General features: G+C 42.7%; 1 protein-coding gene across 1 annotated transcript in view; it reads left to right on the top strand.

Annotated features, from left to right (window-relative positions):
* usp43a (ubiquitin specific peptidase 43a) overlaps nucleotides 1-24,295 on the top strand; it is an 85,840-nt gene that overhangs the window by 20,999 nt on the left and 40,546 nt on the right. The window contains exon 3 of the mRNA XM_035636512.2: nucleotides 15,019-15,122. Within this exon, the coding sequence (XP_035492405.2) occupies nucleotides 15,019-15,122 (104 nt within the window). The remainder of the gene's footprint in view (nucleotides 1-15,018; nucleotides 15,123-24,295) is intronic.

Here is a 24,295-nt window from a genome sequence, read left to right as displayed (position 1 = left end):
TTTTTCCGTCTTAGGAGTGAGATCCTCTTTGAGGTCAGGAGGATGTTTTTTTCATGTTTATCCATACTTTTAGCTCCCCTGCTTGTTTATACACAGACACACACAAACACTTGCAGGCACTTGACCAAAAAGTACAATAACTCACGGTGGGCATCACAGACACTGCCGCCAACCTGCGGGTGGACATTTACTGCAAAAGGCTTTTAATGGATCCCACTATGTGAATAAAATATTCAAGACATTTTTGTGGAAATATTTAATCAAATACATTAATATTTCAAAGGATGTCCTTCTTTAAATAGTTCAAGAGCATCTGAAAGATAAACTTCTGTCTATACCGAAAGAGAGAGGGGGAATTAAAGTGAAAGACATGCTGAGAGAAGAAGTGGAGAGTGGGGAGTTGGTGGAGAGGTTCCTCCGATGAAGATTGGGGTGAATTGAGGACTATGGGAAGTTAAGGGAAGTTAAACTTGTACTATAAGTGCCGCAGAAATCAGGTCTTACATTCTGAGCATGAAATAAGAGCTTTTTTGAAAGAGCTCTGCGCAAATGTTAAATTTAATAGGCTTCATGTTGCATAATTTTATATCCTATTTATAGGGAAATGATTTAAAGACTTGGAGGCAAATTCTAGGACATCCCAGTGGATTAGAAGATGATAGTATTTCAAGAGTTTTACGGCCCTGGGGATAAAACAAATCAGTCATACTCTCTTTCATTCAAACATTCTCATACACACATTTCATCATAAAATGAGTAAATAACCCAATTTTCTTAATTTCAAATCTGTGTGAATTTTGTGTGAGGGTGTAGCACAAGCTGTGATGTGTAGCTAGTGTATAGCTAACAGTATCTTTCTGTGATTCATGATGTTTGTCCAACAACTGTTTCTGTTTGGTGGATATAAGAAAAATAGTAACTGAGAAATAAAAAAGGTATGATTTAGAGATTATTTTAGATACTGTCAATAAATTCAGTGTAAAGGCCAAAACAATCTTTACTTTTTTTTTCAAATTAAATTAATCTTTCAAAATGTAGCAAAAACCTATAACTTAATTTTTTTCCAAAAAAGGCTAAATAATAACCTAAACAAGCTGGGCACTGAACAGTAGTAAATAGTGTATTAACAGCCACGGATGGGTGCACAAGTTTTCTTTAGCAACAGAGTTACGCACGTGGGATTGACTCAAAATAAACTACAGAGCCGATGTGTATTGTTACAAAGGCACCTTGATGTGTTTTTAATAGTTATTTGAAACAACAATGACACAGAGGAGTAGGATGTGATCAGGCTTTGACTGAAACACTGTTTAAAATGCAAATCTACCTAATCCAAATTATCCGTATTCATTTTAAGACATCCATTTTTTGATTCTTTCTTTTTTTGTCCTCATGAATGCAATGCTCTTTAGATACCAGTTCCTTCATGCCAACACATTTGTGTACTAAATACAACATGTGGTGCTGCTACATAAATTAATGCAGGTCACGATTTTACATTACGTAGCAGCAACATGAATTAGTCAATGGTCAAGCCCTGTCTTTGTTGTTTCTGTGCAAGACGACATTGTTTACTGGGTGATCAGATTCTTCTTGCAGATGACAGTTTCACATATTGGTGAAATGTTTAAAAATTTAATGTAGAAAAGATGTTAATTTACTTTGGAAACCAAGATGGAAACCGAGAGAAATGTGGCTCCATTCCGTAGGTGAGGCTGAGCTCGGGGATCTGTCTCCCAGGTTTTATCATGAGAATTTCTGCAGACGCTCATCATTTGATCCAGCAGGATATGGCCGGCTGAGATTACATGTCTGGTGGTCGTCCTGGTTGAATTTGGCACTTGAGGATCAAAATGCTTTGCCCCAGTGTGCTGAAAAAAAATAGGAAAAGGGAAATCATGGCAGCATCTTAAATTCTTTACTATACCCATTAAAATGGAGCTCGATGGCACAGAGGAGGGAATTGTGATTCATCTGCACAGAGACTTCACTTGTTACTAGGAACAATTCAGTTTGTTGTGGTTTTTCATGGTATCTGTTTTCAATAAGAACAGAATATCCCCAGAATTATCCTTCCATGCTATCTAATCCAATCTAATCTAATCTAATTTAATCTAATCCAATCTAATTTAATCTAATCTATTCTAATCCAACCAAACAATGTAAGTTTTAAAAACTCTATGTAATTTATTGTTTTGAGACTGGAGATTAATTCCACATCACACGTGAAGTATGTAAACATAATGTTGGTGGGATCTATTACAGACTGTCGTTGCATCTACATTTATATTAAAAGTGCACTTTCCCATCTCATCATCGTCTCTCAGGATATTCGGTTAGTTAGTTTTGTATTTAGAGAGCGATTAAAGTTTAAGTTTTTTCATGGTGATAAGTAAATTAAAAAATTAGTTATGGCATCAACCGCAGCTATAAATATGCTTTAAATCCCTGTTGGCTGAATCTGCACTGCAGGTTTTGTGCTGAGGTTGACTGGATGAAAGGTGTCAAGTTAGCTCTGTGAATTCCTGTATGAGATCTCGTGTGTGTTTGCCCTTGAGTGGCTATTACCCGCTCACATTGTCCCCTTGATTCTGAGAGCAGGCAGCGAGAAAAACCAATCCGATCCCCACAGGACCTTTGGTAACATTTTTTTGTGTCTGGTATCGAGGACTGGCCGTGGGGGCGCATGTGGAAACTGAAAGGAGTGTTTTGTTGGTCTCATCCTTGTCAACAAAGTCTGTCCTGCAGGTTCATTGTTAGTCGTTTCCTCCACCACACCCAACGTTACAGCCTTAAATGGTCGTGTCTTCCTGCTGCCTGTGGGCCTGTTGAACAGGACTGGTGGCTGCGCTACAGTCGGACCTGTTCCTGTCACCTGCTCTCTGTTGTTCATCAGTGGCCTCAAGTAAAAATATATCTCATTCCATTCATTTAGTTTGACATGTAGTCATAAAATGAACGAGGGCTGCAGCTATTGATTTATCTGTCGATTATTTCCACGATTAATCGATTCTGTTGTTTGGTCCATAAAATGTCATAAAATGGTGAAAAATTAAGATCGTGTTTCCCAAACCTCAAGATGACGCAAAAATATTCACATTTAAGAAGCTGAAATCAGAGAATTATGATTTTTTTTTCCTTGAACCGATTCCTTGAATCAATTAATTGAAATAGTTGGAGATTATTTCAGTAGTCGATTACTATTCGATTAATTGAATAACTGTTGCAGCTCTAACATGAGCAATTAATAACATGAGAAAAAGACATCTTTGCTCATTAACATTTATTTAAAAAAAAGAAGATTTGCACTTGAGTGAAACACAATGATGCCAGCACGTGGTAGAAGTGTCAGAAAATGTTTGTTTTACATTCTGATCAGCTTGTATTTGCAGTGCAGCTCTTTGGATTGTGGTTTCCCTCGGTTTTACTGCAGCTTAAGTGTTGATGTGCCAGTGTGACAGATTGTGCAGAAGGATAAAAGGTTTTAAAAAAAAACCCAGACAGACCATGTGCAGCCCAAAACAAGAGGCACTTTAAACAGAAACAGCAGCGTCGTGTCTTGTGAAACACAATGGAACAAAACGGCTTCAACGTACAATTCACTCGGGAAGTCACATTCAGTCTTTATTGACGCCATTGCAAAACCCACAATTCTCAATACCAAATCATAGACTGTATATACAAATGGATGTAGACTCTGGGTCAGGAATGTGAAGTCAATGTAGAAGTGCAAGACACCTGTATTCTCTGGAATGACCAGCAGAGGGCGACTCCACAGGTCGCAAAGATAGGTCGGTTTCTATAGAAGTCTACGAGAAAATGACTCTACTTCTCACTTGATTTATAAAATTAGGATTCCATTTAGACTAAAATAGACAATAGAGCATGGTATTCATGTGGATACCGTGTGATTAGTTCCAAGTACCGTCCAATAGGTGCAGGTTCACGAACCCGGTGGGTTGCCAATTAATTCATTACAACAGTACACACACATCTACACTTACACACCTCAATGTCATCAGAAATCTGAGAGGTGATCTGAGAGATGGACTGAAATGTACACGATCTCATCCCTCTGCCTCTCTCAGCATCTCTCACCTCCTTCCTCCACAAGTTTTCCCTGCAGGAGCCCGTCAAAGTTCCTCCTCTTGAGTGTCCTGCGGTCCAACGGCGGCCGCTGCTCACTCTCTCTCTGCGGTCCGACTCTCTCCCCGCATCTACGTCTGCCTCTAGACTGCTGAGGATGATATTAAAGAGGAACACGGTACCAGGATCATGCGTAGGGAACAATATTTAACAGTGACACAAATCTATCGTCAATTTTGTACCTCCTAAAAAAGAGAAATGACATCCATGTACTCCCAAGATGGCTGCCTGTTAGTGACTTTTTGTCTGTAAAATCAACCAAATGCAGACCTGATTCCTCCACCGATGTGTGGGGATTGTCAGACTAACGTCTCAGAGAGAGTTCATGAGGACGTTGACTAGTCTAACGGGTGATCACATTTCACTGAAAGTTTGCCCCTGTGCCTGTCCTATTACAGAATGCCAAGCACAGATCAACATGGTAGTAAGGAACATGAGGTTCTGGCTCTGGCCCTCTCAGATCTCATTTCCTATCAAAGAGAGTGCAAACTTTTCATTCCCTCCCAATCTGAATGAGTCCAGTCAAATTAATTTTTAGTCAGTATTTGCCTGGGACTAAGTATCTCCAGGGTGCGGATGAGACCCAGTGGGACGGAGAGAGAAAGGGACGGCTCGAGCCTCTGCTGCCAAGCCAGATTTGGCTGTCAGCGCTTTGCCAGTGGCTCTCCTCTGCGGCTGCTCATTTTCTGCTCGGCCTTTGTTTTGGCCTGTCCGCCATCTCCATAGTAACAGCCAAAGAGTGGCGGGACTGGCTACACTTGGCGCCGACTGACATGGAGTGGGTACATGCAGCTCTTCAGATAGACTTTCAGATCGGGCGGGAGAAAAGGTACCATGAATGTGTTTGTGTTGGTCTCGACAACTAGTCGTGTGGTCGAGGGACCGCACGTGGGGACTCGGACACAGAGCTTTTGGACAAGTGACGTCGGAGAAGGGGGGATGATGGCAGGAAGAGGGCCGGGGAATAAAGTGGAGCAGGGGAAGGGAGGTGGAAGGGGTGGCGGTCGGGGGGGCTAAACATGCCTGTGGCTTCCACCGTTATCTCCCAGACTGCCTTGTTACCGTAAGCCAGCTTTGAATAGGCCGAATTAGCGGCAGCCGTCCGGAGCTGAAAGAATAGGGGTGAGTCAGCCAGTTTACTGCACGGACAGCGTTTCTTTCATTCCTCCCCTTCTCTGGACCAGTGCATGCCCCTGCTCTCTCTCTCTCTCTCTCTCTCTCTCTCTCTCTCTCTCTCTCTCTCTCTCTCTCTCTGACCCACTCAGTCACACTAACTCTCTCTGTTCTCCTACTTTGTCTTCCCACTCTCTCCTGGGAGGTTTGAACCAAAATGTACAGTCCTGCCTGACTTCACATTTTTTTGTGTCACACTTTTTGTGCGGAAATTAGAAGATAAAACTAGTTATTTCTAGTTTTACTAACCATACACATCAACAGTTTTATGGTTGGCATTTCATCTATTGATAAACCCGATACATATTCGATGTAGCAAGTAAAACAGCCCTTCCTCTCGTGCCACCATCGGGCCAAATTTAATTCACCTCACTTCAACAAGCATGAGTGTGGCTTGTTAAGTGATTAAGTGAACACTGCAGGTTGCACATGTACCTTAACATCCCCCGCGTGCCTCTCTCCATGACTTTTAAATTATCTATTAGTATTACCTCCTCTTTTGTTATTTTTATTTTCTTTCTACCCTCTCTGTATTTCTTTGTCTCTGTCTTCCCGCATCTCTGCTTGTTGACCTCGTTCAACCTCTGCTGTGCTGACTCTCCACCCTGTTCATTTGAGAAATGATTTAAAACTATTTTAGCACAACTTGATTCGTTATTAGATGCTGTTGATTAGAAATTCAGCCGACAAACTCTCATGTGTAAGCGCGCGCGCACACACACACACACACACACACACACACACAGCCTCGCTTATGATGAAATCTGGTATCTGCTGATATGACTGCCGTTCAACCGCTCCGGTGGCGGGATCTCTCTGAAAGACAAGAGTGGATCTGGCTGTTTCCTTAGGCAGCCAACAGCTATGTCAACATTGGATCGCCTAATTTCGCACGCTCCCTGGGAGACGTCATCTCTTCCTGCAGGAGACCGAAAACATCAAGCTGATACCAGCAGCTTTAAGTGTGGGCTAGTTCAGCTCCTCTGAAGTGTTCCCAAGAAAATGCTGCTGAGCGCACACTCGCATAAAGTACACACACAAATGCACAGATGACAAAGCTGAATAAGATAGTAGAGAATGCACATTAAAAAGATCAGAAACACAATTGCTCCCCCGAGCCACTTGGCCCTGAAGAAAGTGAACAATGTCAAATCAAAAGTCTCAAACTTACCAAATTAATGTTTTGCCGTTGCCAAGGTAACATAATATGGCCCAACATTCTTTCCCATCCCATCAATACTTAATACTAGGCCCTTGCTGCCTGTCACACTCATTTACTTAGCAGCTGGTGTCAGTTAAGTCTGTGAGGGTTCAGGGCTCGAAGCCTTTGTTTTGCAGCATATTGAGATTCAGCCGACATGTGGTCGTCCTGGATGAATTTGGCATATCGGGATCAAAATGCTTTGCCTCAGTGTGCTGAAAAACATCTTAGAAGGAGGGTCATGGCAGCATCTCAAATTCTTTTCCCACACCTCTATCGGCGTCTCTCAGGCTCCGCTGGTACCGCTTTGCTTGATCACCTCGGTGAACGTTGTTGATCTCGCTTCCAGACCACAAGCTAGAGGATTAGTTATTGTGTTGTTTGCAAGAAATAGGTGCCGTTCTGACCCTGCCCGAATACATATGTGGAGCTGCATGTCTTTGTTTCACCCGTGTGGGACGCAGTAAGGGAGTGCGTGTACAAAGATGTGAGTGAGTATGGTCATGCGTAATGTCTGTGTGAGTTTAGTGTGTAAGGATGAGTGCAGGCAGCCAAGGTGATGGTGTTAAGCCCCTTGAGCAAACCAGTTGATTAGAAATGTGGTTTGAGACGATAACTGAATCGGCGTCGTTTCTCAGTCGGTCTCAGTCATTTTTAGTCCCAATAATATACATTGTTCTCCCCAATTGCACCTTAGGCCGCTGAGTACACTTAAACACAGTGGAATTATTAAAAATGACATGTCCTTAGTGTTGTTTCTGGTCACTTCAAATATTAATTCAGACACTCAAAACACAATAACGGCTGCATCATAAAAGTGAACCAACAGAAGTGAAGAAGTGGTGTGAAAGTAGAGCAATCGTTCATCTCACTTGTGTCATCAGCCTGTTGCCTCAGTAGAATATCACGTCACCAATCCACAAAACTGCACTGGGTTATACGGATCATTTGTCAGCCCTAATTCAAACAGATAGGATTAACAAACTACTATGATCACCTAGAAGTTCAACCGCACCACAAGATACCGCCTCCAAAGTCACCATTAGAATGAATCTAACATCTAAATCTAACATGATAAAAAAAAGAAAGAAGTAAAGAAAGGAAGACAGAGATTTTCTTCATTTCTTAGAAGGACTGGAAACGTGACCTCCTCTTTCAAGTTAGAACTAGTCTCGTGCTCTTCTATTGATCAGAATTGATCTCTTCTTGTGCACTCATTAGATAACCTGACGTTGAATCGGTTGGACCAGATTAATTCTGCGTTCACATGCTCCTTGGAAGTTCCCTTTTCCCACGGCAGCTGTCGACAAATTGTGTTGTATTTATGGGTTTAGCGCGTTTAAACAAAACCCTTCTTCCAAAATAACTAAGAGCAAAGAAAAAGGATCAGGTGTGACAGGCATATAAATAATACTAGATTTTTTCCCCCTAACTAATCAAGGTCACTCTACGTGGACAGCACCGAAACATTACTACATCCCTACTACCAAATTACAGTCAGCAAAAATCAAAGTACATGGAATCAAAAGTTTCTAAGCTTCAAAGAAACGCTCCCTTTCGTCCGCCATGTGTCTGCCTACGACGCCGGCGACTCTGCTGCTCCTCTGTTCCGACTTGAGGTGATGTTCATGTGAATTTTCCCGGCGAAGGATCACATTTTTTTCGATTGTTTACAGCTTTTCAAGGCGGCCATTTTGACACGAAATAGCGAGTTTTCAATCACGTAAATTAATTTGTGGTTCCATTTAGGCAGAGCCTTGATTCACGTATTCACTAACACCCGTGTCGACCAATGGCCGAGCAGAATCCTTACACGTGAGCATGCATTTTCAGACTACGCACACGCACACGCACACGCACACCATCAAATATACAACGGCACTCAACAAGCCAAACTCCCACTCGCCCCCCGGCGATGCCGCAGAAGAAGCGCCTCCGCGTCGTCTCACATGAGTGCGTGCCACGGGGAGTCAGCCGGGGCTGATAACAACATGTGTTTTCATGTAGGGCTCGGGAGTGTGAAGATCTCTGGAGAGGAAGCAGTGCCTCTGCCAGCCGACGGAGAGGGCACCGGGCCAAAGAGATTTACAGTGGCTGCACCGGACCAGCGTTTCACTGATCGCGCAGGAACCAGAGTTTTTCCGAAAGCTTCTGAGAAGCGAAAGGTCTGCGGTCACGAGACGGTCACGCTGCCGTTATCCCGCCCACCTGACAGCGTGCGCGTCCTCGCTGATGAAGGGCGAGCTCTGTCGCGATCGTGATGTGAGGCAAACTGATGCACAACATGCGCTTTGAAGGATTTTACCGCATCTGTGATTTATTTTTGGATATTTTTGCCAGCATTCTTTGACACCCACTTGCTGACACGAGAGTGTCTCGGTGGCTTCACTAAACCCCGCGTGTTGTGATGTCCTGCAGGGGTGCAGAAGGTGGTGAAGAGAAGTCTTGATGTGTCCTGTGACACTCAGTACTTTGAAGAGTACCAGCATGACTTCACCCAAATTTGACAATGTAGTGGTGCTGTTAGGGGCTGTGCCCCCGTGGATTTGTGTTTATTCGTGCGTGCGTGCGTTTGTGTTTCAACTCGTGTGTGCACAGGCCCTGGTGAGCCTTCGTGCCAGCGTGTGCAGAAAGCCCAGTGTTCTCACTGATACACAATCCCCACGAGTTCTTGTGGGTTTGCTGCCCCTGTGATGCGATGATGCTGAGCTCTGCTGATGGTGCTGATATGCACCCGTCTGACCCCTCATCGCTCCGAGCAGGAGTAAACTGAAAGCGAGAACAAAAGAGTCGGAGGACGCCGAGTTCTTTTCAAAGTGACCTGAGCTCTTTTTTTCTTTTTTTTGTTTGATCTACACCCCCAGAAACTTGAGCTCAATATACTGGGATTGGCTTCGCTGGCAGAACTGAAAAGTAGTTTGTGGCAGAGCACCGCTGGAGTAATAGAAACGGGGCTCAGTGTAGCGAAGTTACTATAAATGCTCATCGCAAATAATTCGGTTCTTTTTTTCCTCAAAGGTATGTGTGTCCAAAACCCGGATCCCTTTGCTAAACTTCCTCTGGGCTTTTGGAGAGTACACTTTATTAGATCAGTTCTTTGTGCTACAGTCAACCAACACCTGGCTGCGTGGAAAAAAACACACAGAAAAGAACTGGCTCTAGACAGAAAAGCTCTCCTTTACTGCAAAATAAAAGGCAGTTGAAGAGCCTCTCAGTGAGCCCTTGAAGGTTTCCTCCACTTTCCTCGGGTGCTTGCTGTAGTTATACCTGCTCATTCGTCTGAAGGCTGCTCCTCCTCCATTTGACGCTACCGACGGGAAGAGAAGGCAAACGCAGCTGTTAAAGACGGAACCTGCCGAGCTCTGAGAACCAGGACCGATATGTAAATCTTAGAAATCATTAACATTGCCAGAGGCATGTAGACTAGATGCTGCCAGTCATTTTTGTTCCCAAGCATCAGGAGACAGGTGATTATGGCCTAGATATGTTGGCCTTTGTTTTGGGGAGGGGGTGTTTGTGTGACAATTTAACAGCGTGGTGCTTTTGAATGTTAGTATTCACTTGATATTGCCGGGCCTGGCCCTCGCATCTATTTTTGGCAGATGATAGCAAAGCTCCCTTTTCCCCTGGTGCTAAATAAAGAAACACATCATGCACTCCGAGCTCTCTCGCTCTCGCCGTCCCTCCCCGTGTGTGTTATCCGCAGTATAAAGTACGTGTCACCTTACTACATATTATGCATGTCTATTTAGATATGGCCAGACCAAACTCGAAGCAGATATTTTTGTGCGATGAGATTGTAGGCAAACATGCGGACAGAAGCCAATTTTTACGCCACTCGTGCCAGGCGATGGAAAAGACGCAAAAAACGCCACACTGAAGTGGTAAAATTCCCTTTGCCCCTGGTCTGAATGCACCATTACACTCAGTCTCCCCCAGCATAGTCGTCTGTTCCCTGCTCTCAGGTCTGGGTGAAGACGTCGTTGGCCTGCTTGTGGTCAAAAATGCCTTTTTTTTCTCCAAATGTGCGATGAAAAGCTCTGCTTTTGGTTTGTTATGCGTAGAAGGTTGAGGTCGAGAAGCCTTGTCTCTGTCTCCTGCTCGTATTCCTCTCTTTACAGTACTGTACTTGCTGATGTTAGGCCACCATTACCGCTGACACCACTTAAAATGCTCATCATGCATGCCTTCCTTTCATCAGCTGCGTATATGCATATGAGGAAGGATGCAAAGTGGTGTGTTTAGTCCCTGTGTTCCCCCTCACTGTTTGTCACTTTGTCTGCTCTGCTCCCCAGTGTTACATTCCGCTACATTCATTTCCCTCATGTTTCTTTTGATTTTGAATTGCCTGTTTTAGTTCCCACCGCTGCCTCCGCCTGCCTCTCTGCCAGCTGGAGCACCTGTACGCATGCTTTTCCTTTTTAAAATGATCTTCCCTGCATCTACCTGGACTGGTGTTGTGTTTCTGCATTTGAAAACCTTCAAGCTTAAGTCTCTTTATAATTAGCATATCAACATATACATTGCACATGATATATTTCATGGCTCTGGCAATCATACACTCTGTCATACAGTCAATTTTAGGCCTCAACCGCGTTCAGTGCACTAATGTATGTGGGAGCATCTCTGAAAATGTGAAAAACCACCTGCAAATGTTCAGTCACTTGAATCACGCTGTCGTCCCTGTGCATTCACGAGAATAGTTGTCCTAGTTTTTAAAAAGAAAATGAGTGCAAGTATGATCCTTGGCTTGAGTTTGTGCATTTATTTAGAAATGTACATTAGACATGGGCATGCGGCTTCAAACAAAATGGGAATGGCCCTGGTGACTAGTCCTTTCCTTTTAAATGCCATTCTGTGGGTGATTTAAAAACAAAATCCCTATCCTCACATGTGGGTTCGGGGGAATGCGGTCAGCGTTTCCGCGGTGATGCTTGTAACCCGCTCCGTCTCGGAGGGTCCGGGGAATGAGGATTGTTCTCCGTCGTCCCCCAGAGAAGAGGTGAAGAAAGGAGGGCGGAAATCGAGTCTGTCACAGCGCAGCTCGTGATATGCAAAGAAGGACATGATATGCACATATCAAATTACAGACTCTCATGCAGAGAAACATTGAGGAATTATTTGATTCTGTTTGGTAGAAAGATGAGACCTAATTGAGCTTTACATCTGACTCAGAATCACATGTTGTCCTTCCGAGACTGAGAAACTCTTTTGGGGCACCCAGCCTTCCTCACTGTGAGTGAGCTCACCAGCACAAAATGGAAACGGAAGTCAACCTCAATGCATTGCTTAAATGAGTCCACTGTCCAATGACTACAGCTCACACAGTCCATTCGGCGTGCATGATGCTCAGGTTCGCTCTCCGGCGGAGGCACCTGCATCACGCTGTTATTTCTTCCCTTAATTCTCCTAAATGCTGTCAGTCTCTTATCTTACACGAGGAAACACTGATACCAACCACACAGCAGTTTTAGCCATCTTGTCTTCTCTCTGTTTTGTTGACTCGTGGTGTCCTTGCAAGCCCTGATTGCAAATTGTAACAGTCTAGTGGTGCCACTATTGAATTTGTAGTTTAATTACCCTGCGCGCTGAGAATTGTACGCTTGTCAAGACAGATCTGTCATTAGACTGTGGTGGAGCAAAAATATATATATGAAGCGTTTATTTCCATTGCCCCGCCGATGCTTTTCATTTAAAGTATGAAGAGCATTATATCGTGTTTTTTATCTGATTACAGAGGAAAAACATTTAAGTTAAGTTAAGGTCAAGTCTGGAAAAAGGGGCTGAGGTGGAGTTTGAAAACAAAAAGTCGCACATGCTTTCTGTGCTTTGTGCGTTTGCGTCATTATATGCAGAGCCATCCTCGGAGAGGCTTTCAAAGATGCCAAAAAGCAGGTCATTGTTCAAAGGGAATGCGGCAGTTATTCGATTTTGTTTGAACAAAAGAGAAACTTCACAGAAAGTCTAGGTAGAGAAGCCAGACCCCTAGTATCTCAATGGAGTGTGACTCCGTTTGCTGCTTAATGTTTAAGTCCCGCACATGTGTTTGACCCTGAATTTAATGTTTTCTAATTGGTATGTCAAGTACTTAACAATGTCTCAGAAGTGAAATTTTGAAATCTCATTCTGAAGAAACAGAAACATTCACAAAGTGTTCATAATTCACATCACAACGTTTCAATGTACAGAAGCAGAGACACCTTGAAATGGGGTTTTTGAACTATGCATGACATAATGTTTTGGTTTCTTCATTATGTCACTGTTGTATTTCCCATTTAATACCTAGACAATGGCCTGCCATAGTCTAATTGGTCCTGCCACATATTCATAGTGAAAATATGTTTTTGTTTACACAAGCTCAAAGATCTCTGACTTAGTGTTTTGTGCCGTTGCTTCAGTGTAGAGCTGTGTGCAGCGCTCTTTCCCCAAAAACTCTCTCTCACACAAAAATATTATAGATAGCCTTTAAAAAAAACTTTTATTTTCCTTTGAAGAGATGTTTTTCCCTTCGTTGGTAAAAAACAGATAGGCCAGAGTACATTTTTTTTGATCAGTATCAGGTTATGGTGATGTAATAGACATGCACGCATCTTCATCCCTTTTGAAGAAAACTGGATGTTGTTTATCATTCTGCATTGCGGTTTGTAACTGGTGCAACCGCGAGAACACATCACTGTAAATTACATGAAATGGTTCAATGGACGTCACTTTATCTTAGAGGGAAACTCATACCCTAGTTTTTATAGCAAAAAGCTTTAATGGGCAAATTACCTCAGTACATGTGCAGTCTGCTGACACTTCGCCTTGATACATACAGTACTTGCTCGTCAGTCAAACTTCGTCTTCAGCCTCCATCCACATGGACAGAACTGGGGAAACCTGCCTTTTTTCTCCAAGGAGCTGCAAAACATTCTGAATTTGGACTCCTTGTCTTCTACACACGTTTAAAACCCTCTTAAACTCGTCTCCATAGAACAGTGTCATTGCTTCTAATGGTTTTTTAAAATTCTGTGTCAATGTCATCTGTCTTTGTTTGTATCTGTATATGAAACTTTTTTTTATTTAATTTGCTGCCATCTTGACCAGGATCCCCTGGAAGAAGAGATGCTGTATCTCAATGGGACCTAAATATTGGCTGACCATCGGCAGCACCAGGAGAAATCCTGCTCGTACTGTCATTGAACATTTACCTGATGCTTTGTAGAATTCAATATCAACATCATGCCTGGCGATATTTCTTATTGAACACCACATCCATCACTCTGCATACAAATTCCTTTAACCATGACTCCACAGCACTTGGACATCCAGTAACAGCTCGAGTGTTTAATCCGTCCTTACCACCTACTGTCAGCTGACAGCTTTAATATCACGATTAAGAGTCAGCGATGTTTGACACTGTTTCCCCCTAGTCAAACTTGTCCATCTTTTATTCTCAAATTTGTCTTTAAAGTCTCTCCGGCCTCCTGCTGCGTCCGTCGCAGCATGCAGGGTATCGCAGACATTTAGTTTATTTAGCGGAGACGCACCGTTTGACGTCTCCAATATTTCTGTGACTCGAGTCTTTGCCGATTGTTCCACTGTTTACCATTAGGTGTTACGTCTTCTCTGCCCTCAGCCCTGGTTAAAACTCCCATTCAGAGTTTTGCCCTCTTGTTCCAAAGTTCTGATTTGTCTTTGTCTCTTTCCCAGTTACATATCTGATTCTGAAATTAGTTGGGCAAAGAAATTAACAGTTGGGATATACTTTGCATGCAGCCTGGACACATGACAATGGAAATCTTACTTGCTTCAACTTAAATGTATTTATCAAACAGCATTTATTATTCTAGTGTCTTTTTAGTATCATCGCGAGGATGATGATGATGTCTGTTTGTATTTTAGATAAGATTTTCCTTTATTGTGTTTTTTTCCTTTCTGTTCATTTATACATATATTTGTATTGCACTTTTCAAACCAGAGTTACAAAGTGCTTCACAAGTTTGAAACAGGATAAAAACAAATGGACTACAATGGAATACAAAGTACTGTATAGCTTGCAATAAGACTGTGTGCCAACAATAACAAAAGACTTTTATAAAAACATGTGTTATGAGAAGTGATTTCAAAGTAGTGACTTATTCTCCAGGCTCAGATCCTGGAGGACGGAGTCTCAGAGCTCAGTCGACTCTAGTCCTGAAGGTGACTCAGCTCACAGGAGAGGAGCAATTCAGCAATATAGCTGCGAGCTGAGCCAGGAAGCGCTTCAAAAGTAATCAGAAAAATCTTAAAATCTATTCTAAAACTAACTGGTAACCAGCGAAGTGAGGCAAAAAAAACAGGTCCGATGTGATCTTGTCTTCTGGTGTTTGTCAAAAGCGCAGCAGCTGTTGTTTGGTACAAGCTGAAGGCATGAAAGAGCTTTTCGAGTTAACCCTGAGTTCAATGGGTTGCAATAGTCTGAACAAGATGAAATGAACGATGCTCGGATGTTCATCTCTCTGTGTCTTTGTCTGCAGGGACCAGGTCCGCTGGAGGAGTCTCCCAGCCCCAGTTCCGCCAGCTCGCATCAGCCTCGAGGTCGACACAGTTTTGTGCAGGAACACTTCCAGGCTCAGTACAGGTATGAACCGCACGCTCAATCATTTCTGAATCATAATTTCAAGGGCTGATTGTTCCTCAGGTGGTGGACACGAGGTCCAACGTGGTGATATACTGGTGTTTTATAGTCTCTTTAACTTTTGGGAATTTCTGTAAAAAGCACATGACTCAAAAGTTCTTAGTGAAAAGTAGGGTGGAAACAAAAACTTATTAATTATGCAGTAGGTAGGCCGGATCCCACTGGGCTTTATGTTTAATGTCCTGAGGTTGTGTTTGAATAAACCAAGTGCAATTCGTACAATTAAAGAGAGAGGGTATTCAGTACAGGTGAGAATGTATTTTCTCTTCTGTGGATAAGAATCGGTGGCTCGAGAAAGTAGGTCAGACCGACCTGCGGAGGATTCAGGGGATTTATCTTTAGTGCTTCTGGGTCTCTTTGCTTCATTCGCGGCTGATACTCAGAGACACTGTTCTCAAGTTTAATAGACCCTCTAATGGAGCTGACTCCAGATCTTTCAGTAACCCTGTCTGCAAACCTGGCCCGGTATGTTTACTTAACCTTACGCTTTTGCCTCTCGTTGGATTCCTGAGCAATGTCAACTCAATAACAGATGGTAAATCGAGGAGATACTGTGGTGTAAAGATGGTTTCAGTCCAAACTTTAACGTTGTGGTTGGTCAAATGACTAACTTGGAAACGACAAAACAACAATCACTCTCTTCTACAAGTCCACTCTTTTTAAATTTGTATTTATATATATTATTTGAACAGTTAATGAACAATTTTTCCACATTTTCTGACCTTTCATTGGCAAAAATAGATTCTGGATAATCAGCAGATTTATTGAAAAAATCATGATAGTTACAGGCCTAGTTTTTCTATCTGCTATTTCTTCTTATAATATGACATTGGTATGAACATCGCTAAGTGCCAGACACCAATTATCCAGTGTTAGTTGCCTGACAAATTAACTTTTGGATAGGTTTGCAAATGGGCGGCAAACAGGAAAAGGCTTATTTGTGTATGACTGAACAAAAGGAGAGACGTGTGAAGTGATCATGTTTCTCACAGTCACACCACAGAGTCGACCTGTTGTGTTTGGGTGAACACAAACTGTTGGCGTTCAGCAGTTTAGTACGTGAGCCAGTCAATGAACAAAAGGTCAGCCTCTGGGGGGGTTAGGGCTCGGTAGGGTTAAGTTTAGGTTTCACAAATCACGTTAAGTTTAATGTTCCATGTTAAAGCACTGACAGACACACACACACACACACACACACACACACACACAGTAATTACTCCTTTGATTCACACCTCACCCTTGAGTCAAAGTCTAAGTGTTGAGTGCAGTGAATTGCTCCACTGTGCACTTATTATCATTATTCCAGCTGTTTTCTCCCGATCTGTCCATGAGTCATTACCGGTGGTAACAAGCTTATCAAGCAACTGCCAAACTTGGCACTCTGGGATTAACCTGAGGGGGGCTGAGTAAGACGTGTATAAGTATAGAGGGGTGAAGAGAGTGGGTGTGCGTCCGGATGACAAGTACAGATGTGATGAACCTGATTTTTTTTTCTTCTTATTTCTGTTTTCACATTGCTAATCTCAGTCACAATCCTTAGCAGCTCTCTCTCCTCCCACTGTTTCATCATTTGGTCCATAAAATGTCAGAAATTAGAGTACACTGTACACTCTTGCAGACCAAAGTCTTTAAAACAGCTTCTTTGCCCATTTGTTAATGATTATCACATCTGCTTCTCTCAATTTTTTCAGCACAAGCTTAGTACATTGAGTATATTTTTCGTTTTGGTCTTTTTAAACTCTAATACGTGTCTGTACTTAAAACCTTTACTGTAATTCATCTCAACACTGTTTGGCCTAATGTCTCTAAGGTATATTTAGCTTTACATATTTGTTCTGCTTCTGTCTACATCCTCTCTGGTTGCCACTGCAAATGGCAAATTTCACCACTAAGATCATTAAAATTGAATCGGATGTCATCTTCCAGTATATCATTACATAATGTAGCAGTCTCTAAGATACTGAAGGCCTAGTTCCCTTTAAAACGATCATTTCTGTAGCTCCATCTATACATTTACTTTTGTACTTTTGCAGCATTCTGTCAGTATAAATCACCACATTGGTCGGTTGTCTGGTTGGTAAGTGACATACCACTGTAGAACAACAGCTTTCTTTGTGTACGTGCCCTGTTACTTCATAACATCATGAATAAAGGAAGCTCTCAACACTCATCTGCTCTCCATTTCCTCACTTATCTCTCACATTTCCTGTTAAGTATTTTTGTTACTCTCAGTGTACGACGTACTTTATCAGACATAAAATCAAACTGTGTTATTCAACACTTGCTATGTTTTGCTTCTTTAACTAGTGTCTCGTTCCGAGCACCGGCCAACTCTATTGCACAACACGTCCCATACACATTCACATGTTCGCTCTATCTGAAACGACTCGAGGGCTGATTTGTTTCTGAATTCTGAGGCAATATTCACCCAGGTAATTCACACGCATTTAATAAATAATGGACAAAGGGTACTGTACTGTTTGGAAATTGTTATCTTTGCTGGGCTTCTCCTGTGTTACTCATCTGTTTGTATTCTCATCTCATTAGTTGTCTCAGTCTGAGCTGGATTTGGTCTGCACATTAAATCCAGCTCAGACGCTGCATGCAGAGCGGGGAGACTAATTTCTACCCCATGCCAAGGAGGTTATGTTTTCGCCCCTGTCCCTTTGTTTGTTTGTTTGTTGGTTGGTTTGTTTGATTGGCTGGTTTGTCACCAGGAATCAATTTAAAACTACAGAAAGGGTCTCCACAAAACGTAGGTAGAGGGATGGGACATGGGCCAGGAAGGAATCCATGAAATTCTGGCGTGGATCCAGAAAAGGGGGCAGATCCAGGACAAAACCCCAAATCCGGCTTGTGACATTGCGAGATGGGGATGTTTTCCATTTTCACCCTTCTTCTCAGAGACTAATACATGGATGTTGATGAAATATCAGGCATATTTAGCAGACTGTTATCGATGAGTGTGTGCAATTTGGTGCGCTTTGATTGAATTTGAGGGGACGGTTGGGCCTGGGCGGTGATGTGCGCTCCATTAAGTGCCTTTCTAGTTGTTTCTGGCTGCATCTTCATCCGCCTCTGTCACCATCCGTGTCTCTCTGGCCTGCCCTTCTCTCTCTATCTGCATCACTCGGTTGGTCTCTCCTCCTTTGCCTCTTCTTCCTTCCTGATTCTTTTTATATCCGGCAGAGATGCTCCTCAGAGGCATTCGGCGGAGTTGTCTGATCTGAATAAATGTTTGTGATTAGAGCGGGGCCTGTCTTGTGGTTTGGGCTGCTGTTGCAGGAGCCGGTGCTCCAGTCACTCCGCTGCGCCGCTGCGTTTAAATGAGTCCTTGTCGAAGCCTCCCTCCCTCCTCCGTCTGTCACACTCAGTTTGTGGCATCTATTTTTAATGGCACGGGATGCGCGCAGAAAGCCCCGGCATCTATCTCCATCTAGGCAAACAACATAGTTGCGGATGGCTGGGTTTTTTCCCCCGTCACAATGGTTTTTATTTAGGTTACTGATTCCATGTGAAAAAAGATATACATTTTGTGTAATGAAGTGTAAGTGTTGTCAGACAGAACCTCTAATTAATTCTGATTATTAGATTTGCAGATCTGTTTTAATTTTAAGTAAACGGAAAAATGCATGTGAGCAAATCACATTGTTTCTCCCAGTCCCTGGAAAGTTGGGTCGAGAGCTGTAAACGATTAATATTTCACAAAGCAAACCTTTTAAGAGCTACTTGTGCAACAAAGAAAACTGATATCTCTCCAGTATGACATCTCTCCACCATTCATATGTTTTTATACCAAGTATCTTTTAAGACCCTACACTTTATTTTATTTCTTTAAAATTGCAGACTTCCTCTCATCTTCAAAGACTGGACTGCACGGTCTCCACTTTACCCCCCAAAAACTCTGCCCTGCAGGCTGGGATTCCTCTCAGAGGCATGGGTCCACACACCACACAGCCGAGTGGCTGCAGATGATGTGACCAGACATTGACCTTCCTTACTCTGATTTAGACGCTTTCAGCGCCCACTGTGCTTTCTCTGAGCCCAGCTTCACTCATACGTCTCTCCCTCCCGCTGACACCACCCAGATCCCTGCAGTACCAGACTCTGAGGTGGGTGCAGAACATCATCGAATCATTATCCAAACTCTTTGATCTCTTTTCTCCCTATTTTAGTTTTGCAAAAACACAAAAAGTCATTTGCACAGAGTCTCTTGCCGGCTCACTTTGAGTCATATAGTAGTTTACTGTTGCAGCTGGTGTGGCACGTACCCAGATCGTCTTTACCTCCGGGGCCTACAACGACCTTTAGACTCGCTGCTGGTTTAGAATGCACCACACACCAGACACTGTTCCAATTAAATTTAGATCGGACCATCAAAACAAGCAACAAGTAGTAGTGAAGTTGAATGTGTGATTAGATGCGGCATAAGGAGATGATTCCGTCAGTTTTTATACTCAGAACTAAGTTGACTGAAAAAAACGAATCTGCACTTTAGTCAGTTAAAAGTCATTTATTTAAAGCCCCAACTATCTGATGTTCCGAGTCTCTTAAATGTCTTAGATTATTGTAAAATTATTAAATTTCGGACTCCTGGTTAGACAAGACATTTTTTCAAAATTCACCTTGGGCTTTGGGAAAATGTGATGGGCATTTGTAAGTCTTTTCTATTGTTTTATAGACCAAACAATATCTTATATAGACAGAATAATTGTTAATTAAACAATGGATTTGCATGAAACTTGCTAGAAGGATGGGACATGGGCTGAGAAAGAACACAGGGGCAGGTCCTGTATCATTGTTTTTTTACTTCCTGTTACATTGTGAGATGGAGAGTTTCGGGACTTTTACCCCAATTCCCAAGGGAATAGTCCTCGACCTTAATGGAATTTAAATCTTTTGGGGACACTGATATCTATCAGTGTGTGCATTTTGGTGTGACTTGACTGAAGGGGGCTGTTGGGCCTTGGTGGAGGTATGCTCCCTTCTGAGTGACATTCTAATTGACACGCTGTCCTGAAGAAACATGAGTGTTAACCATGTAAAACCAATTCAGGCGTCTGTTCTCACCACTGGCACAAGGCATGTGTGCTCAGGTACTGTACCTCCCTTCTGTTACTTATTTAACAAGATGACACCATGAAACCATTCATCACTCAGTTATTTGGTGAGTTAGTTTTGTGTGTGTGTGTGTGTGTGTGTGTGTGTGTGTGTGTGTGTGTGTGTGTGTGTGTGTGTGTGTGTGTGTGTGTGTGTGTGTGTGTGTGTGTGTGTGTGTGTGTGTGTGTGTGTGTGTGTGTGTGTGTGTGTGTGTGTGTGTGTGTGTGTGCGCGCGCGCGCGTGCGTGTGCGTGCGTGTGTGTGTGTGTGTAATTTCCCCTGACAGAAGGTCTCTACTTGTATTTTTTGATAGAGAGAGATGACATTCCATGGCCAGTGACACGTGACTGACTGACAGACTGATTGATTGACAGACTGATTGACAGGCTGATTGATTGATTGACAGGCCGACAGAAGAAAATCAACTCTCTGGGCTTCCTCTTCCTCTCTCTCTCTCTCTCTCTCTCTCTCTGTGAGTCCCACCCAGGTGGAGCACTGACCTACAGTATGCAGAACTATGACATATGACAAACCTATAGGTTTTCTGTTGTTGTGTTTAGACGGTGACGCTCCTGCCACTGTGTATTATTTGGCTGCATTTATGGAACCATTCAGATCGGTTTCCTTCAATGCAGCGAAAGGACTAGCCTTAATTTAGCCTCCCATGCAAGCATAACATCTTCAGATGCTTGTGGAGATATTAACCATCGGCTTGTCAATTCACCTCATTTCTTTGAGCAGATATTTTTGACACATCAAACATTAGATTGATTCTCATCCACAGAGAGCAGGTCATCATCAAACTGTAATCTTCTTAAATATGGTTTGTGTCAGATCTGGAGTATTGATAACTGATCAAAACTTGATTCTGGTGGTGATGGTGTGTTCTTTCAGATCAAAGCAGAATATGCGCCTGAGGCTGGCTGATGGATGGTCAGCAATGTTTTACTACAAACAGTCGATGCTATAAATATGTATTCTGCACTTGATAATTCATCATTTACAATGGGCCTAGGGGAATTCAGTAAGAAGAAAAAGATGCCTTCCTAACTTACTAAATCCATCAACGAGTCTGGTGCTGCCGCTTGCTGGGTGATTTTCAGGTTTGCTTCTACTGGCTGAAAAACACAGTTCTCCTGATGAGATCATCATCATTTCATTTTGTAAATGAAAACCATGATAAGAAATATTGGTTTACAACCCATTTTCCACTACAAAAACAAGACAAATCAAACGTAACCTCGGAAAAAACAAGAACTAAACAAAGTTTTATTGCAAGGTTTTATTCAACACCCTGCATCTGTGGAAACGCTCCTGATTAGTAAAACAGTTTCCTCCGCTTGACCTGTTGCACTGCTCTAAATGAGAAACACTTACAGTTTCAAATGTATGCAGATTTCTGTGTCAGCCGCTATTGTTATCGGACGTTACCTGTTCTCGGAGGAAACTGATTTATGCACTATGAATGAGAATTGAACTGTACAACAACCGAAGCGTGCGTGAGACTATTCTTCCTGACTGAACTTTGGCTCGCACTGCGTTTGGTTTTTTTTTCTTAATTTGGCTGTCCCACCCTCTGCCATGTCCACAACGCCATTCTCTTTCTTGTGTTTCAGTTTCTCAATTGGTGACGCAGTTCCTTTGTGCCGTAAATGGGGTCGTCACTTTTTCACAAAAAACGCGCTCCGCCGGCCAAGAGAATATAATGGTGAAAGCAAGACTTATATGGACAAGTATAAGTGCAGATCGTGTCGTTTTTTCTCTCACCATTAAACTGTGCAATCAGTTTGAACACGTCGTGTCCGTGTACCGCTCGCCTTGTGCTGCGTCCACTGCATCCTCTTCATCTCTTACATCCTCGCCTGCATTGTGCTGCAGAGCCTCTCGGGAGCTTGCAGCGCGTCTGTGTATTTGGATGTTGAGTTGTTTGTATTTGCAGAGCATGTACTTGCAAACTGATGCAGATGTTTTCTTTTTGTGTGTTTTGTCCGTTTGCATGTGTTTCCTCCTGCGTTGAGCTCTCGCGGCCACCGTGTCTGGTTTTGCTCCGGGTATCTGTGGTCTAATTGAAAGAGAGGTGGTCTTTTGGTTTGAAGGCTGACATTTTTACACAACTTCTGTCTATGTCACACACACACACACACACACACACACACACACACACACACACACACACACACACACAGCAGTAGAGATACTTATCATACTTGTCGCATGTCATATTCTCCGGCAGGAAACCCCATCGGCCTCAACATAAGTTTTTATCAAGTTTTGCGTGTGTGTGTACAGCCTGCCAGTCGTCTTTACTGACTACAAATTGGCATCGTTAGCGAGCCCGTGTCTGGCTGTCACGACACACCAGGCTGAACACACTGACAGCGAGAGGGAACGTGGAGTTTGAAAGCTGTTATTCACAGCATATTTGTACATTTGACAAGTTTTGCATCTTGCACCATGCACGATACACAACTCTTTATACACTCGTATGAACGCTGTCAGTGAGAAGAGGGCATCATGCAACAAAATGGCAAAATAAATAACAGTGTACACTACACAATAAAAGGTCGATTGAAAATATAGTATACGAACAATTTATAAGCTGCTGTATGTCCAAACTTGTTTGGTTTCTTTTTCATAACAATACTAAACTACCGAAGAATAACCAAGGTTTAAAAATGCCACATCAGCAGTTTCAAGTCTGCTTAAACATATAAAGAATAACAGAGTTCCCTCTGATGGAGACGAAAAGCTACCTCAGCCATGTTTTTTTGTTTTTTTCAAAGATTCTAACAAGAATGGAAAACATAATGTTTTGTAATGGAAAGTTTGAGTGACAATAAACGCAATGAGTAATAGGATTACATTCCCACACTGAGAGGATTATGTGACAATAGAACAAACTGAATATGGTTATTTCACATGATTGCCATGTGAAAAGGCGAGATTACAGATTACAGTCGGGTTTAGGCAAGAACAACAGGTTGTTTGAGGCTACAGATTTTTGGTCATGGTTTCTTTAAATTCCTCTGCATGACGGTCGGGATCCCCACTGTGGATTAGTAGGGAGAGAGCTGCGTTCTATTGTATTTGCTCGTCCATCCCCTCGCTGTTTGCAGCGAAGACACGTTGAGGATTTCCTGAGAAATCTATGAGACCAGGATATACAGACGCACATTTTTTTTTTATTATGAACCACAGGTTACAGCTGTAAAAAACACCTCACTGTGTTGTAGAGCAACAACACTGTGAGGGTTGAAGGCGGAGGAAGCGGCTAACCTGCCTCTCTCCAAAGGTAACAATTTAATCCTGTGTATTTCCAACACTATTGTTCACCTCTAATGATTATGAGGTCCGTACTAGACTATATCTCCATATTTTTATTAGTGCAGCATCACATGACGTGAACAACACAGGGCGAGACGAAGTGGGTGTCCCAACGGAATGTGCACAGAAAGACCACAACGATATTCAGCTTGTGTAGTGACGTTAGTGATTCCTCCTGCCATCGCTACGTTTAAGTGTGATCGTGAGTGTGTGTGCGTGTGTGTGTGTGTGAAAGAGAGACTAGGATGTTAGTTAAGGAGAAGAGTTTAAAAAAACAGCACTGGTCAGTATTATTGTAGTATAATATTATGTAGTCATGATGTTAATGATGATTGCATTGGTAATAATGACAACAACATAAACACACACACACACACACACACACACACACACGTGCAGTATTCCCATCCTCTTGTCGCTCCTCCTCTCTGATCAGCTCCCGTCCCGTCAGCTCACAGACCTTCACGGCTCCTGTCTGTGTCTTTCTCTCCCCCACCTTTGCTTTGCTTTCTATAATTTTTTTCTTCAGTTCAACTGCCCTGCTGCGAACCGTCTGTTCATTTTTAATCCGTCCTCCCGCCGAGCACTTTGTTGTCTTTCTCTTTCTCTTTCTCTTCATCTCCGTCTCTCTGATCTCCTTTGGTTTCCTCTGGCGTTCCAATATCCACTGATTTGCCTTCCCTCCTTTTTTTT

Source organism: Scophthalmus maximus, chromosome 8, assembly GCF_022379125.1.
Source record: "Scophthalmus maximus strain ysfricsl-2021 chromosome 8, ASM2237912v1, whole genome shotgun sequence".
Taxonomy (NCBI): domain Eukaryota; kingdom Metazoa; phylum Chordata; class Actinopteri; order Pleuronectiformes; family Scophthalmidae; genus Scophthalmus; species Scophthalmus maximus.
The sequence above is the reverse complement of the archived record's forward strand: the minus strand, read 5'-3'. Positions and strand labels throughout refer to the sequence as shown.